The sequence below is a fragment of the Myotis myotis genome, unplaced genomic scaffold (genome assembly GCF_014108235.1).
Source record: "Myotis myotis isolate mMyoMyo1 unplaced genomic scaffold, mMyoMyo1.p scaffold_m19_p_11, whole genome shotgun sequence".
Lineage (NCBI taxonomy): Eukaryota > Metazoa > Chordata > Mammalia > Chiroptera > Vespertilionidae > Myotis > Myotis myotis.
The window spans coordinates 32,318,403-32,335,841 of NW_023416315.1; the positions used below are offsets into that span (position 1 = coordinate 32,318,403).

The following is a 17,439-nucleotide window of genomic DNA, read 5'->3' on the forward strand; positions in this document are numbered from 1 at the left end:
TGAAGAAAACATATTCAGAGAGCTATATAAGCCATTTATGCATTCTTCTGCTGGACTCCATTTCCAGTATAACATGTGGACAATTAGAATTGCTCATGATCAATACATTTTAAAGCTTCATATACCTTTCCAAAACAATTCAACGTTTGTCCAATAGATATTGAACACATTAATGACTTAGTTACACAAAAAGGTCCTAAGTCTATCTTGTAGAACTGATCAAATAATCTCATTTTAGAAGAGTCTAAAATACATTTGTCCCTTGACTAACATTTAATCTTTTAAAGATCTTAACTAAATTTAATCTTTTAAAGATCTTACCTTTTTAAGTAAACTCTATTGCTAGAATCCTTCCTATGTTCCTTCAACAAAAGTTTATTGAACAATGACTGTGTGTCAGACACTGGGCAAAGTATTAGAAATAATAAAGGTGAATAAAATATTTTGTTGCCTAGAGGAGCCCATGTCCCAGAAGCAGTTTCAAATCCAAAAATGCTGCTCCCCAAAGATTACTTATGAAAATTTTTTTTAAAATATATTTTATTGATTTTTTACAGAGAAGAAGGGAGAGAGATAGTTAGAAACATCGATGAGAGAGAAACATCGATCAGCTGCCTCCTGCACATCTCCTACTGGGGATGTGCCCGCAACCCAGGTACATGCCCTTGACCGGAATCGAACCTGGGACCTTTCAGTCCGCAGGCCGACGCTCTATCCACTGAGCCAAACCGGTTCTGGCTACTTATGAAAATTTTGATGAACACACATACTGCTTTTCATTTTTCAAGCAGCCTGACAATATTCAGGATTTGTTGCATTATATTTCCTAAATCTCGTGAGGATACAGAAATAGTTAAGGACAAAAGGAAATATTGGGAAAATGTTACAAAAATCACTTTCTGAGCAACATAAAATATTGCCATTACCCTGGGATGACTGCTCTTCAAATAAGCTCATGTGAGGAGGATTTATCATCAAGGTCATGGCTTCCTCAATTCTTTGGCAGCTACTAACATAAAAGCTTACTTTCCCAGAAAGGAAAAAAAATAGCCTCTATTTTAAGAAGATTCATAAGGTCCATGAAGGACTCTTGAGGGCTCTTCGGAATGTTGAGAGTTCAAACTCAAGGCGTAGTATCCTATGACATTGTTAATTTACTGTTTTAATGAAATAGGATTATGGTACTATTACATATATCTACAATACACGCTACTTTTCATATTCATTAGCATAGGTCACAATGATAAAAACAAGGCACGTGATTTCTTATTAGAAAAATAGGTCTTTAAATAGTTTGATTAAATTAAGTATATTAATATAAAATTGTAACAAAATTGCTATGAAACTATGATAACTGCTTTAGAACAAGAATAGTGTTAAAACCAGGTAAAATAAAGTACTTCCATAAAATATAACAAGTGAATCGGCAACTTTATATTATAATAAAAATAACTTGGTAATGCTAAATTCTTTCCTGCCTATAGAGAACTAATTGCCTAATAGACATTTTGGAGATTTGCTCATTTTCAGTCTACTTAGGTTTATAGCAATGATAATGATACCATAGTGGTTTTTAAAATAATGTGAATTTTTCAGATATGGAGGCTACATGCACACAATAATTGTTTTTCCTTCTATATTCTCACTGAAATAGCCAATGGAATTTAAAAAATATAAGAAAGGGAAAGAGAGAGCAAGTGAGAACATCTATACCAATGGTTCTCAACCTCCCTAATGCCGTGACGCTTTAATACAGTTCCGCATGTTGTGGTGACCCCCAACCATAAAATTATTTTCGTTGCTACTTCATAACTCTAATTTTGCTACTGTTATGAATTGTAATGTAAATATCTTATATGCAGGATGTATTTTCATTGTTAAAAATTGAACATAATTAAAGCATAGTGATTAATCACAAAAACAATATGTAATTATATATGTTTTCTGATGGTCTTAGGCGACCCCTGTGAAAGGGTTGTTTGACGCCCAAAGGGGTCACAACCCACAGGTTGAGAACCGCTGATCTATACTAATAAAAGGGTAAAATGCTAATTAGACCGGGCATCTTCTGGACGTCATTCCGGACGTCCTTCCTGACAAAGCCAGGGCCCAGGCGGCACTGCCCAGGGTCCCGGGTGCCTGCGGCTGGCCCAGGTGAGGCTGGCCCGCATCCCGGGTGCCTGTGACTGGCCAGAGGGAGGGAAGCCTGGGTCTGGTTGCCTGCAGCTGGCCAGAGGAGGGAAGCCTGGGTCCCGGGTGCAGAGGCCAAGGCAGAGGCGATTAGATGTGATCAGGCAGGCAGGCAGAGGTGGTTAGGGGTGATTAGACAGGCAGGCAAAGGCAGTTAGGGGTGATCAGGCAGGCAGGTGAGCAGTTAGAGGCGATCAAGCAGGCAGGCAGAGGCGTTTAGGGGCAATCAGGCAGGTAGGCAGAGTGGTTAGGGGTGTTTAGGCAGGCAGGCAGGCAGGCAAGCAGTTAGGAGCCAGCAGTCCTGGATTGTGAGAGGGTGCAGGCCAGGCTGAGGGACCAGGCCAGGCTGAGGAACCACCCTCGCCATGCACCAATTTCGTGCACAAGGCCTCTAGTCTATCTATAATAGTACAGTAATCTAGGGAAGACTCTTAACACATTCACAAAATATCAAGAATATTTGCTGGGACGCATCAAACCAGGTTAGCTCCCTGCTTCTGGTTTTAAACAGTACCTTGGGTTCTTCTTCCATAGCTTTTATCTCATGTGTCTATATTCTCTGATAGACTATAAGCATCAAAAGGACAGGGGTTAGAACCGTTAGACTATAAGCATCAAGAGGGCAGCGGTTATATCCTGCCATGAACACCTCATATACCCAACAACTGTGATTGGGCCTTACCCTTATAAGATGCTCAGTAAATGCTTGTTAAATGAAGGCAGGAAGGAAAGCTAACCATGGTAATCTCTTGGAGGGAGGTTATGACTTTTGTTTTCTTTATCTATTTTTCTACTTTTCCAAATGATCTATAAAGAACATGTATTACTTGCATAAGGAAAACAAAGTAATTAATAGATTTTTAAATGCAGCTCTTAAATTAACCTATTTAATTCCTTACTGAATATACCATGAATAAGTAGCAACATGAAAAAAGTAATAATTAAAATAAATTTATACTGCATGGTTATTTATTAAAAATTTTCTGCTAAATGAAGTTTATATACCTTATTTATAAATTACTATCGCATATAATCTTCAAAAATTGTTTAAAGCATGTTTTAGTAATATAGACCATAGTTCCATAAAGTTTTATTTTTCATTGTGGGAAAAGGCAGTATCTAGTCAAAGTCAAGAAATGAAAATCTGGATTCCTGAAGCATGTCAAACATTTCTAACATAACTAAAAAAAACCCTTCTTATCCCTAAGTTTTAAGTAACACGGATCAAATGTATTGCTTGCTTGTTTCTATTTTATGCAAATATTAAACTTTGTAAAAAAACAAAACAACAAGCAATACTAAGGCACAGGCCACATTTTATGTGTGAGAAGAAAATTAAAATCTAGATTTTTTTCAAATTGACAACTTTTATCAATTAGCCATTATGTCATTAGGTTATCACTATATATGGGATAATTTTTTTGAGAATTAAAGTAGAAAACTATAATCTATTAACAAGTATTTTTTATATTTTAGAAGTTTTCTTATGATTTTGCATATATAGTGAGAAAACTATGATCTATTAACAAGTATTTTTTTTATATTTTAAGAGTTTTATTTATGGTCTTGCATATACAGTGAAGATGTAAATAAAAAAAATTTTACCATTATGTTTCCCTATCAAAAATAACATAATCTTCTCTAAGCCTAGTTTAAGATCCTGATAGGTTAAACTTATCATACTATTTTTAATAAAATAATGCTCCCTTACTTTAATATATGGAAAACACGTATCTTTTCCTTTAAGAAGGAAAATGCTGATGTTATCCTGGTTATAAGCTTGCTGCTGAAATGATTTAGGTAGTTTTCTCTTCCATACAATACCAGGATAAAGCCTTTCTTTTCAGGCCATGAATTATAGATAGTATTTCAAACCTATTTTATCTGAATCTTTCTCAGAAAAATGAGAAACCACAAATATTTATTCTATATAAACAAAACAGACACAAGATGTAGATAAAAATGATCCAGTATGTAGTAATGAATAATTGCCATGAGTACAACTATAAAAACACAAAAGGGCATCAAGTATTTAAATCTGAGGATTCCCTAGATTACTAAGAAAATTTAAAAGCCGTAATTTTATGTGTTTGGGATTCATTAATTCGCACTGATAATAAATTTAACATTGTTGTCTACAGTACACTTTTGAGAAAACTCAAAACTATTTGTTTTAAAAACTTGTCTAAGAAATTCTAATGTACAACTAATAATCAGTAAATCTGTTTAAGCAAATTATTCATTTTATTTTGCTATTTCTGATATTAAATATTCAAAAGTTGGCTACCTAAAATTTTGTAGGCAAATAATTCCCAAATTTAGGAAAATATGCTAGTATTCTTTTTTTTCATGAAGTATTTTTACAGGAGACTGCATGATAAGGAAAAGCAAGTATCAAGTAGAAACAGAAATATCACTACTAACATGATATAAGCATAACTTACAGGTACTAGAAACAAACTATTTGAAACTAGGTTTAAAAAAATCAAGACACAGGGGAGGGGGAGTGGAGATCAACCAAAGGACTTGTATGCATGCATATAAGCATAACCCATGGACATAGACAGTAGCGGGGTGAGGGCTTGTGCTAGGGCAGTGATGGTGAACCCTTTGAGCTCAGCTGTCAGCATTTTGAAAAACCCTAACTTAACTCTGGTGCCATGTCACATGTAGAAATTTTTTGATATTTGCAACCATAGTAAAACAAAGACTTATATTTTTGATATTTATTTTATATATTTGAATGCCATTTAACAAAGAAAAATCAACCAAAAAAAATGAGTTCGCGTGTCATAGGTTCGCCATCACTGTGCTAGGGGGTGGGAACGGCTGGGGAGAGGTCAATGGGGGAAAAGGAGACATGTAATACTTTAAACAACAAGGAATTTAAAAAATATCAAGCACAAACATGCAGGAGATCCACATACACCACTGATGCAAAATGAAGTTGGTAATATCAAAAAACAAATCTGTATATAGATTAAATCTCTTTATGGGAAATATATAGAAAAAATTATGCTCTTGATGAAACTGAGACTATTGCAGTAAGTCCTCAGGTTACGTGGGAGATCCGTTCCTATGGTGCAACGTAATGTGATTTTCGCCGTAAGTTGGAACCCACCTACATAAGCACCTACGTCACTCACATGGAGCACAAACACAGCAGTAATGAAGTGAAACAATAAAAAGATTTAAAAGAAAGATAACAATTCCTGACCTTTACTTGTGGCAAAAAAATAATAAAAAACATAAAGCACATATGTACATATGTCAAAATGATGGAACTTTTTTTTTTATAAATAAACTAGAGGCCCGGTGCATGAAATTCGCAGCCCTTCGCAGCCCCTGCCAGCCCTCACAGCCCCTCACAGCCCCGGCTTCATCCAGAAGGTCGTCCAGAAGGATGTCCAGAAGGTCATTTGGCTGTTTGGTCTAATTAGCATATTAACTCTTTATTATATAGGATGGGAGATGGCAACATAGCCATGAAACAACGACGTACGTCGTGTCCAACATAACCCAAGGACTGTCTGTATATAATGCAATGCAAAGAAAATTTTAAAATAACTTATTTTATATCAAAATAAGTATTTATCTACATATGTCAAATAAGCCCACTTAGATAATCACTGAGATTATACAACATAAGGGGAATCTGAGGTTAAAAGGGATTTAACTACAGATGTACTTAGATGAGAACTGGAGATCAATACTACATTGGGGAAAGACCAATGGGCTTGTAGACAGAAATTCAAATCCTTATCTGGGCCCTGGTACTTATTATGGGTCTTCGACAATTTCTTCACAAATCTCCTAAAATTCTAGGTTTCTTTCACTTTCTAAAAATTTATTTATTTATTTTTGGTATTTTACTTTATTTTATTATTTCCATCACCATTTCTCCTCCCTAAACCCTCTTCTACCTCCACTCATCCCCTTCCTTCCCACAATCACCAGGTTTCTTAACCACAGAGATAACCTTGAGTTGATTTATAAAGTCACTTCTATATTATTTAAATTTTGATTCCAACTACTCTAAATGAATAAGTACACTATCCTATATAATAAAAGCCTAAGATGCAAATCGACCAAACGGCAGAATGACCAGTTGCTATGATGTTCACTGACCACCAGGGGGCAGACGCTTAACCCAGGAGCTGCCCCCAGGCTGCAGACCCCAGGCTAGCCAAGGCGGGTGCCGCAGAGGGAGGCGACTGGCGCGGCGGTGGGGGGAGGTGGGGAGGGGATGTATGGGGCTGGTGAGCAGGGGTGCCAGGCCAGCTAAGGTGGGTGCCAGTGGGGGATCCCCAATCATCCCGCCGGTCGCCCCACAGATCAGCCCTGATCACTGTCCAGGCCTAGGGACCCTACCCGTGCACCAATTTCATGCACCGGGCCTCTAGTTATGAATAAAATTTAAGGTGAAACTGGTATTTTCCTCAAATAACCTTGGGAGAAAAAATTCTCTCCGTGTGTTAACTTTATAATTCTAATAAACTGAGTTTTTAAGGGAGACATTACTTGTTTTCATAATGCCTATCTATTGACTTCTGTTATTAGCAATAATTAACAACACCAAGGGCATGATTTGAAAGATGCTTAGAAAATACAGTATTCATGTAATCTTCCATTGAAAAAATTGTGAAATAGTAGTATGCTTTAATTTCATATTAATCCAGAAACAATAGGCTAAAAGTGAGGGGAAAGGTATCTGTAATCAAATTTATACATGAAACAATTGTTCTCAAGCAATCTTTTTTGCTGGTAACAATGATATAAAGAGATACTATAAAGTTTTAGGCATTTTTTTTTTCTTTTTAACATATGTCCCTACCTTCCCTCCCTTTGCCCACTTCCACCCAACCTACACTCCCCTTTGCTCAGACCATCACCAAACTCTAGGCATTTCTTATTCTTTGGATTATGAAACATCAAACATACATTCAATGAAATTGCTTGACTTTGCTCATAAGTCAGAATAAATGTGATATTAACAGCATTACTAATAACTATAATAATAATAATCACGGTATGTGTTGCCATTCATGGAACATTTAGTGGGTTTCTGCATATGCTGTGCTCTGATCTCCAGAACATGCCTATATAGAATTATCTTTCCTAATGAGGAAACGGAAACTCAGAAGGGTTAAGGAATTTGCCCAGGGTGGCACGGCTGCTAAGTGCAGGAGTAGGTATTCAAACCCAGATCTGTCTGACTATAAACCTCATATATATTTCAGGTATATTTCAGTTAATTTCAATTGTATATAAATAGACATATAAAAGAAGAGGTTACCTTACAGATAATAAGTATAACAGGAAACAATATTGGCTTCTTGACATTTATGTGACAAGACTGCCAATGTATCAAAAGATATTTCCCAGGAACTAAACACTTCTCAGTAGCAGCAAGCAGTTGGGAATAATTTAAGATAATGCCAAAATATGCAACCTACTGCCATTCGACTGGCAGGAAGCCCTTCATTTTAACACAAAGTATAGAAATTTCAATTTTATATTATATGAGCCTCTTTCAATCCTATCATTTGAGCGTCTTAGCTCAGACTTCTAGTTTCTTTACATATGAGAAGGTTGCTATAATGAGGTATGTATGGAGTCATGTATAAGAATGTGAACAGGGGCATTTATAAGGATGTGTGTAGGATGGTATGTAGGAGTGTGTAGGGAATTGTGAGTCCCAGTCAGAGATCTTTGAAAGTTACTGCTCCAAATAAATGGCACGATATGCCAGGTTATCTCCACTAACCTGCTATTATAATGCGTACTTGCTAATCAAAAAGATGTATTAGTACATTATTAGCAATAGTACATTAAGTATATCCTGTGGAATATTTTACTCAACTCTCATTAATTTTAGAAATATTTACTATGCTTTTTGTATACCTACTATACCTTTGGAAGGTACCAAAATTACCTATATACATTTCATTTTTGTAATTTCTTTCTTTCTTTCAGAAACAAAGCTAAATGCTTGGCACACACCAGATATTTGTCTTAACTTTTTAAATTGCCTATAAGGTTAGTGTAAAAATAGATATTCTTCATTTAAATATAAAACAAGTTTTAAAAATCCTTTCAATTTGATTTCTAACCAAAGACTGATAATTTCTATTTGTCTTTAATTTCCTCTCAATATGAAGTTCATCAGAGTGTGACAATTAGTTAACTAATTAGGCAAACTTGATTAAGCTATTTTTCTAGGTCAATATGTAAAGTTATTCAAATTGAGAGCAGTTTGTAAAATTAATGTTCCTATGTAATGTGCATGACACTGAGTCATGTATTAAATACTCTCCAAATATCAGAAGAAACAAGTGAGTATACATTGAAATAAATAGTGGCTCTAAAATGTTTAATATAGATAAATGTTTAATTTAAAATAAAAAATATAAATTATTTATTTACTTTTAAATATTTAATCACCTTTATTTATTTTTTGTTTGTTTGTTTTTGTTAATCCTCATTCGAAGACATTTTTCTATTGATTTTTAGAGAGAATGGAAGAGAGAAGGAAAGACAGAGAGAAACACTGATGTGAGAGAAACTCATTGGTTGCCTCCTGCTTGAGCCCTAACTAGGGCCTGGGCCAGGGAGGAGCCTGTAACCAAGGTGCATGGCCTTGAGTGGAATCGAACCCAGGACCCTTTGGTCTGCAGGCTGATGCTCTATCCTCTGAGCCTAACCGGCTAGAGTGAAAAATACAAATTATTTAAATATTTTAAAAAATATATCTCTTATTAATAAGTCTATAAATTTATAAATAAATCAGTCCTATTCTAAGAACAAATTTTGCTTTAAATTACTCAAAATTAACTGCTTCCTATTATCAATTCCAGTAGGACTGAAAGAACATATCTAAAAATTATTGGCTATAAAACAAAATTTTGCTTATGTATATAAATATTAATATGAAAAACAACACATACTTTTTGCAGATATCTCTGCTCCCTGAGATTTTTCTAGTAAGAATATTTCCATAGCCTTTGCTTTTATTAGATTAACAAAAAAGGAATACAAGGAAAAAAGTAAAATATTTGTCCCAAAAAACAATACCTTCTTCAAGCTATAAAAACAAGAAATATATAACAACCACATGTTCGTGTTTGGGCAGATTACTTGGGTTCCAGAATCACTTGTTACATGGGCTCCAAATTCACTTAAAAAGGAGAACATAAAATTTTTAATAAGATTTTATATTATTCAAGTCAAGGAGTTTAAATTTTACAAACAGTAAACTAAATGAAAATGAGAGCTGACTATAAAAAACACAAGTCTTCAAGCTGTAAAAATAAATTCTCTGTCTCCATCAATCACAAAAGTGATCCAGTGGATATTTGTAGATTGCTAGCATTTCTGGATTATTATCACAAATGAAATCGCAAATGAAATTGATTATAATGACTGATGCTGGTAACACAAGGGAATCTACTTCTTAATTTAATAGTATGCCCATGGGCTTTGCTTAAAAGTAATTTTTATTACTTACTATGTAATGTTAAGAGAAAAAGCAGGATAAAAGTCGTTTATGCCAGTGTTTCTCAACTTCTTTATAAACATCCCCCTAAGAGCCTTTTTAGAACTTTTTTCCTAAATTCTCCATGAAATTTTAATGCCACATATATACTGTATATCTGTTTACGTGCTTACGTATACTTGTACTTTATATATAAAAAGAGTAAAAATGAAGCTCAGTTTTTATTTGACACAGATTATGAATGACTAAATATAATTTTAAATCAAAAATTAAAAGCTATTAATATGAAATACTTTGTAACTACATTTGCTGAGTAATCGTTAAGGGAAAAATAACCATGCAAGATTTAAATATAAAGAAGGAAAATGTAATCCATGTTTTGCTTGTGAATGCTGACATGAAATTTCTGAAAATCTGACTTCTTTCATAATACAGAATACTTTACTATGGTAGTTGCATTATTTGTGGGTCAAAAAGGAATAAATATGCTAGAATAAAGAGATAAAACCAGCCAACAAGGCAGAATTGAAGAACTCTAACTCCTTTTGACTTGCATCCTGAGAAAGATTATTTGTAATTAAAATGCTGACAGAACTATTTAGCAGCAGCATGGCCACCATGGCAGACAATAGATTTGGCACTGTGGAAGTCACAGCAGCTGCTAACTGCACCCAGCCTCACACTACCTTAATATGTGATGAAAAATGAAGGACTTTAAAATATAAGAAATGCAAACAGAACTGATTTTAGAAAGAAAGGACAAGAAGCTAGGCTTGAAATAAGATGATGGAAAATTTAAGCTATTGTTAACAATGTTACTTAGGTGCACCAAAAGCTTACCAATTATTTTTCCTACCATTCCCCACCACCTGTTTTTTAATGCCAGTTGACTTTAACAAGACAGGTCTGAATGTATCATAAGTTAATTCTTTATCAGTTTTCATATATCATCCTTTACCTTGGTCGGCCAGCTGAAAATTATGCAAGCTATAAATTAGCTTTAAACAAGCTGTGTATCAGGTTAGAACTGGTTTTCGAATTAAAGAGCCTTCAGTATATTACAAGGTGCTGTCATTTTATTACCTCAATCAATTCTGTGTGGCCTGAGGTGGAAGAAAATGAATGCTGTCTTCATTTGCAATGGGTTTATCTCTTACAGCAGGCTCTAGAAACATAACCACAGCAATGAATCGAGAGCTAAAGTACATTTAACATTACCAATGCAGGAACTCGTTACTCCTTCACAGAGATGGAGTTTCAATGGGGAAAAAAGCACACATTCCCAGAGTGTTTTAAAAAGTTATAAAGCCGACATTCTATTAAAGTAATTTTTAGTAGTCCTCAAATATGGGAAAGAATAACAACACAATGGATGTGCTATTCTCAGTATTTTGGAAGTAGCAGACATAAGTATATATTTCATTTTTATCTTTGTGAAAACCATTTCATTTCCATTTCCTGTGGCCATGCAATTAAATAGAAGAGTGAATTAAGTACTAGTTAGGCTTAGCATCAATAACACTCTAAAACACAGATAAAATCGCAATAAATAAATAAATAAATAAATATGAATAAGAAGGTATTTATTACTGAGAAAATGAGGCACAGAGAGAATAAGTCACCCCCAAGTTTATACAGCTACCTAGACAATTGGATTCTAAGTCTGTATTCTTGTAGAATATTTGACTAAGAGTACAGGGACATTGAGTACACCTAAGAGACTGATTTTTTGGAAAACATTGTTTGTACCAGAATGAGTAATGAGAAACATCGATGAGAGAAGGCATAAAGTCAAGTTTAGAGGCCTTAGATGGGTAAGTCAAGTGAAGAAAGAGCTGGGTCTCCATGCCAGTGGACAAAGAACTCTGCATGTTTATGTGCAAGTACTCATCGAACACACAAAGAACGCAGAAATGCTTTCAATCTTTTGACAGATTTTGCTTAGAGGAATATATGTTGCTCTACCTAATTATTCCTGTGTATCCTTCTACAACTTTTTACTCATGTTTATGAAAAACGATTTTATACATCTAAACTTGTTTTTAATCACTGAACAGATTTAATGTTAATATACAATATTTCCAAAGTGCTCAATGATAGAATAATAAATGACTATAGAAAGAGCACTGATTAGCATTGCCCTGGTCATTAACTAACTGTGCAACCCTAAGCTTACTTCTCTGGGTATCACTTTCCTTTCTATAAAATAAAGCAATTTGACTATATCAAAAATTTTTAAATTGTTTAACCTGGTAGTGAAATCAATTTAGTGAAGATTAGTCAGCATTTTTTAATCCAAAAAGAAAAGAACAGAAATTTTAAGCATTATTTTATTCCATGAAATCTTTTAAGTTATAACAAAATATATAGAATAAATCTGATTGAAAAAGTTTGCAAATCACTGGTCTAAATGATATCTCCTCTTCTTCTCATCCTTAAATAGTCTTTTGTGGGGTGTTTTTTTTTTTTTTCCATCTTAAGGGCTCCAAACAGAACTTCAGTAGTTACAGATTCATGATATAATATTTATAATCCATTATTATATGGTCTCAATCTAAACTCCCAATGAATTGGCTTTACTCTTTTGCCAAAACCCAGTTGAGTGTGTGTGTGTGTGTGTATTCCTATTCTGCTTCTGAGCTCTCTATTCTGTTCCAGTGATCTTTATGCCTATTCTTTTTCTTAAAATATATATATATTTACTAGAGGCCCGGTGCATGATATTCGTGCATGGGTGCGGTCCCTAGGCCTGACCAGCAATCGAAACATGAGCATCTAGTGTGGAAGGGCAGGTCCTAGCTGACCTCTGGGCCCTGGGCAGCACCTGGGCCACCGGGTCCCCATGCACCCCCTCCGCCTGAGTCATGGTGCCCGAGTACCCACACGGAGATGCGGTGAGGGCAGCTGGACCCCGTGGGCCGTGGTACAGTGTGGGCCTCTGGGCCGCCCAGTGGCACCGCATGAAAGTGGGGTGGGCAGCACACTCTCTCCTGGCAGGCCTTGCACACTGGCTCCTGCGTGAACCCACAGGGAGCCCAACTGGCCCCTGCGGTCCCAGTGGCTGCAGCCCGGCTCACCCCGAAGAGGCCATGCGGGTATGGGGCAGGCTCCTTGTGGGCGCCTAGCACTTGAGCACCTGCTGCCAGCACTGCGCCGCCCCCTGGTGGTCAGCGCATGTCATACCGAGTGTTCGAACTCCCAGTCTCCTGGTCAAATGGCTGCCTGAGGGGACAATTTGCATATTACGCTTTTATTATAGATTGTTATTGATTTCAAATCAATTTTTATTGATTTGAGAGAAAATCATTGATTGGCTGCCTCCTACACATCCCCTACTGGCGGGGAGGGGGACTGAGCCTGCAACCTGGGCATGTGCCTTTGGCTGGAATCGAACCTAGAACCTTTAGTCCACAGTCCAACACTCTATCTACTGAGCCAAACTGGCTAGGGCTTTATGCCTGTTCTTTAGCCAATACCATACTGTCTTGATTACTAGAACTTTATAGTAAGTCTTATAATCAGATAAGTTTTAGTTTTCCAACTCTGTTCTCCTTCAACATTGTGTTGGCTATTCTGGGAATTTGGACTTTCCATATAAACTTTAGATCAATTTGTCAATATCCACAAAATAATTTGCTAAGATTCTGATTGGAATTGCACTGAATCTATAGTTCAAGTTGTGACAGTATTAAGTCTTCCTATCTTTGTACATAGAATATTTCTCCATTTGGTTTTGACTTCTTTAATTAGAATTTTATAATTTTCCTCATATGGATCTTATACATATTTTATTAGATTTATAAAATGTGCTAATTAAAGTGATATTGTGGTTTTGTAGCCTATTCCAATCATTCATTGCTGGATTATAAGAAAGCAATTGACTTCTGAATACTAACAAATTCAAACCTCTGAAACACTTGAACATCACATAAAAATAAGAATCTATGCAGAGACCTTACACTTTTCACAAAAATTAACTTAAAATGGATCAAAGACCTAAATATAAAATGCAAAACTAGAAGTGGGATCACTGGATCAAATGGGAGTTCCATTTTTAACTTTTTGAGGACACTCCATACTGTTCTCCACAGTGGCTGCACCAGTCTGCACTCCCACCAGCAGTGCATGAGGGTTCCCTTTTCTCCGCATCCTCGCCAGCACTTATCATACTCTTTTTCTTCAAGGATTCCCCTATGATGCTTCAAGTATCAGAAAGGCTTATGAAGTATGGTAGCACATGGTAGCATTATACTTCCCTGGCTTCTTAAAGTTAGGTTTAACTATGTACTTTGTAGAATGTAAGCTGCAATGGCATGTGTTAACTTCCATGTATAGTTTTAAAAGTCATTCTGCAATTTGCCATGTTTCCTCCTACAGTGCCTTGGACCTATATTGAAATAAAACTGTCATCAGCTTGGGTCCCCAAGTAATCAAATGTGCAGACTTGCTCTTCCAACCTGTATTGACATGTTACTTGCATGAGAAATCAACAAATGTTAATCCACCAAAAATTTGGTATTTTATTTGTGCTGTATAACCTACCATGATTTACATTCCCATCAAACACAATCTAGTTTTTCTAATCCCATTCCGATGACATATTATTCACAATCTCTTTTTGATTCTTGGAGTTGAAAACAATGTTCCTAGTCTCTCAATTACCACAGTAGCTTATCTTCATCTTCTAATGACATTTAACACTTTAAACCTTGTATTATAATTATATGCATACATGTCTTATCTGTCCTTCTAGAACGTAAGTTTTTTAATTACCAGATCATGTCTGATTATCTTAGTACTGGAGGCCCAGTGCACGAATTCATGCACGGGTGGGGTCCCTCGGCCTGGCCAGTGATGGGGTCATCTAGCCCAGTTCCGATTGGGCCAATTGGGGCTGGCCAGGGGGAGGGACCACAGTAGGTTGGATGGCTGTGGGAGGTTGGCTGGCTGCAGGAGGTTGGCTATGGGAGCACACTGACCACCAGGGGGCAGGTCCCGCATTGAGTGTCTGCCCCTGGGAGGTTGGCCAGCTGGGTGTGGGGAGTGGAGGGAGAGAAGGACTGCAGGATGTTGGTCGGCCATGGGAGGTTGGCTGTGGGAGCACATTGGCCACCAGGGAACAGCCCCTGTGTTAAGCATCTGCCCCCTGGTGGTCAGTGCGTCGTTATAGTGAGTGGTTGCTTAGGCTTTTATATATATAGATACTTCAAGCGCCTAGTAGAAAATGTGGCATAACTTTTGGCTACTATACAGATTTTTACTCAATAAAATGAGGTTCCTACTACAGACATATTAGTAGGCCCATCAAGAAAAAGAAAACACCTACATAAGTAAAAGAGTTACTGTTTCTTCTCAAATTTTATGTACGAAAAATACAAAACAACATTTTCTTTGGGATTAGTCCTACACACTTCGACAACACCAGTATTCTTCATTCTGGAGAACACAGTTTCTTTTTTATTTAAAACTCTATCTCTACTTCAAAGAAACCTACTATAATCAACAGATACTCTTAAATGTTAACTGAAATGCTAAGTGAACTAGACAGAAACTCTTCTAAGAAAGAATATTTTAAATTTGCTCAGGAGATATTTTCTCATGTCTCTTACTCTCAGTCCTTCCTGCATATTTGGGTCATGGCTATCAGGCATTTATGTTTCAGACATCACTTTGTTATTTCAACAAATATCCTTGGGCATCTAGGGCAAAAACTATAACTTATATCCTTCTACTGTCATTCAGTAAAATAAAGGTTTAAAAAATAATTTCAATAACAACTAACAGGAAACAGGCTAGCAGTGAACTACCAAGAGCAATTTTAACTCTACCTTGAAAAAATTATGTATTAACATTCTGGTTCTGTGTTTTCAAGGAAGTATGAGAGAAATACCCTCAGCCATGAGAGTTTATAATCTAGCTGGTAAAAAGAATCTAGACATAAAAAGATGAATAACGCCCTGGCCGGTTTGGCTCAGTGGGTAGAGCGTCGGCCTGCGGACTGAAGGGTCCCGGGTTCGATTCCGGTCAAGGGCATGTACCTTGGTTGCGGGCACATCCCCGGTGGGGGGTGTGCAGGAGGCAGCTGATCGATGTTTCTCTCTCATCGATGTTTCTAAACTCTCTATCCCTCTCCCTTCCTCGCTGTAAAAAGTCAATAAAATATATTTAAAAAAAAAAAAAAAAGATGAATAACAATAAAAAAAAAAGCATCTACCAAATGCCAAATGAACAGTCTAGCAAACAAATGCAAAAGATGTTTAGTCCTAAGTACCGTGGAGAAAACCAGGATTTAAGCTGGATATTTAATTAAAAAACAAAACCAAATGAAACGAAACAAAAAACACACAAAAACAAGCCTGATGATATTCGTGAGAGAAGGAAGAGGGAGAAAGTGGAGAGAGAGAGGGAGCGAGCAGCTTGGGGCTATACCGATGGCCTTGGAATTCAGGGCTAAAGCCCTGGCACCTGTACAGCATGGACAATGGAGAGCTCCTTCCTTGAGTTTTCTAACCTGGAAAGACATGTGAAAAGTCGTCTTTCAAAAAGATTGACTTGTAAAAACACTTCTAACATGACTTAATGAGAATGGAAACAGACTCTAAAGAGAAAGATTTTTGGAATAAAGAACAAAAGTAATAAAGAACCGGTTCACTAAAGACTTTTTTTCTTCTTCTTCTGAGACAGGGAATAAGAGATTGAGATCGGGAAAGCACAAAGGCTGTTTCTCAAGTTGAGAGGAGATAAGTGAGGATAGGGCCCCTTTTTCCTCAGCGAAGTAACGGACATAGTGCTCTTGATAAATGGGAGTGCTGGAAATAAAGCGGAGACTTGAGATAGGTGGCAGAGATTTGAAATAACTGCTATAAGAAATCTGATAAGGAGCTCACATGATGGCAGTGAGGCCCAGTTTAACTTAGGAGGCGTACATTTGTAGTGAACCTAAGTTCACGGTTTCCTCCAGTTATTTCTAACCAGAAAAGAAACAGTTGAGATGAATCTATACAGTGACTCCAGAGAAAGTTGAGGAATTGCAATAAAGGACTCTAATGTTTTGTAAAAGTGTACATTCAAATGCCAAATCATAGTTTTAAAAAGAAGGAAAGGGTTAAGTCAGAAGGAGGAGGATGTCCTGGAGGTCTTGAGAAAAGCTGAGGAAGTGGTAGGAAGTATTTGAAAAAGTGGATGTCCGCCCCCCCCCCCAAAAAAACAAAACAAAACCATGAGTTGAGTCACTGTGAGAGAGTATCTGACATACTCACTTTAAAGGACACATGGGGTGAGTGGACTTTTCTCTCTCAGCCTCTCAGAAATGGTCTAAAATTTCTTTTTCTTTTTAAGATACTAGTATGCACTGATAAAATACTTCAGGAAATATTTCCTCTGAAGCATTTCAAACCAAAAATTGATCTGGTAACTCAAAGGGGAAGAAGCCTGAAGAATGAGGAGAGGAGAGGCTGGAGAGGAGGGATTGCTTTAGAAGAGGCACGATAAAGAAGTCCCTAGATGGGGGGGATTTTCTGTAAAGAGCTCAGAGAGTGTGTGCCCCGGAGGTTGAGGGGCACAGAGGCTGGGTGGTGATGCATGTCGGTCTGGCTATAGTGACAGAGCAACTCAGAGAAAAGCTGCAGGGCTGTGAGGAATGACTGCTCTTCTGAGCTTGCAAGGCAAGGGTTCACATGTGCTTACTTAGGACAAATGACAGCCCGTGAAAGACAGCAAGACTCTGGCTGTCTAGAAAGGTATCCAACCAGAGA

At 36.8% G+C, this 17,439-nt stretch overlaps 1 protein-coding gene across 5 annotated transcripts in view; it reads right to left on the reverse strand.

Annotated features, from left to right (window-relative positions):
- The window catches only part of PHF14 (PHD finger protein 14), a 164,479-nt gene that overhangs the window by 26,121 nt on the left and 120,919 nt on the right, over window positions 1-17,439 (reverse strand). The window contains exon 19 of one of the 5 annotated variants that reach the window (XM_036328038.1): window positions 10,492-10,850. The exons of the other annotated variants lie outside the window; for them this stretch is intronic. Coding sequence (XP_036183931.1) covers window positions 10,839-10,850 — 12 coding nt within the window. The 3' untranslated portion in view covers window positions 10,492-10,838. Of the gene's footprint in view, window positions 1-10,491; window positions 10,851-17,439 lie in introns of those variants that run through there. 5 annotated transcript variants of the gene reach the window in all.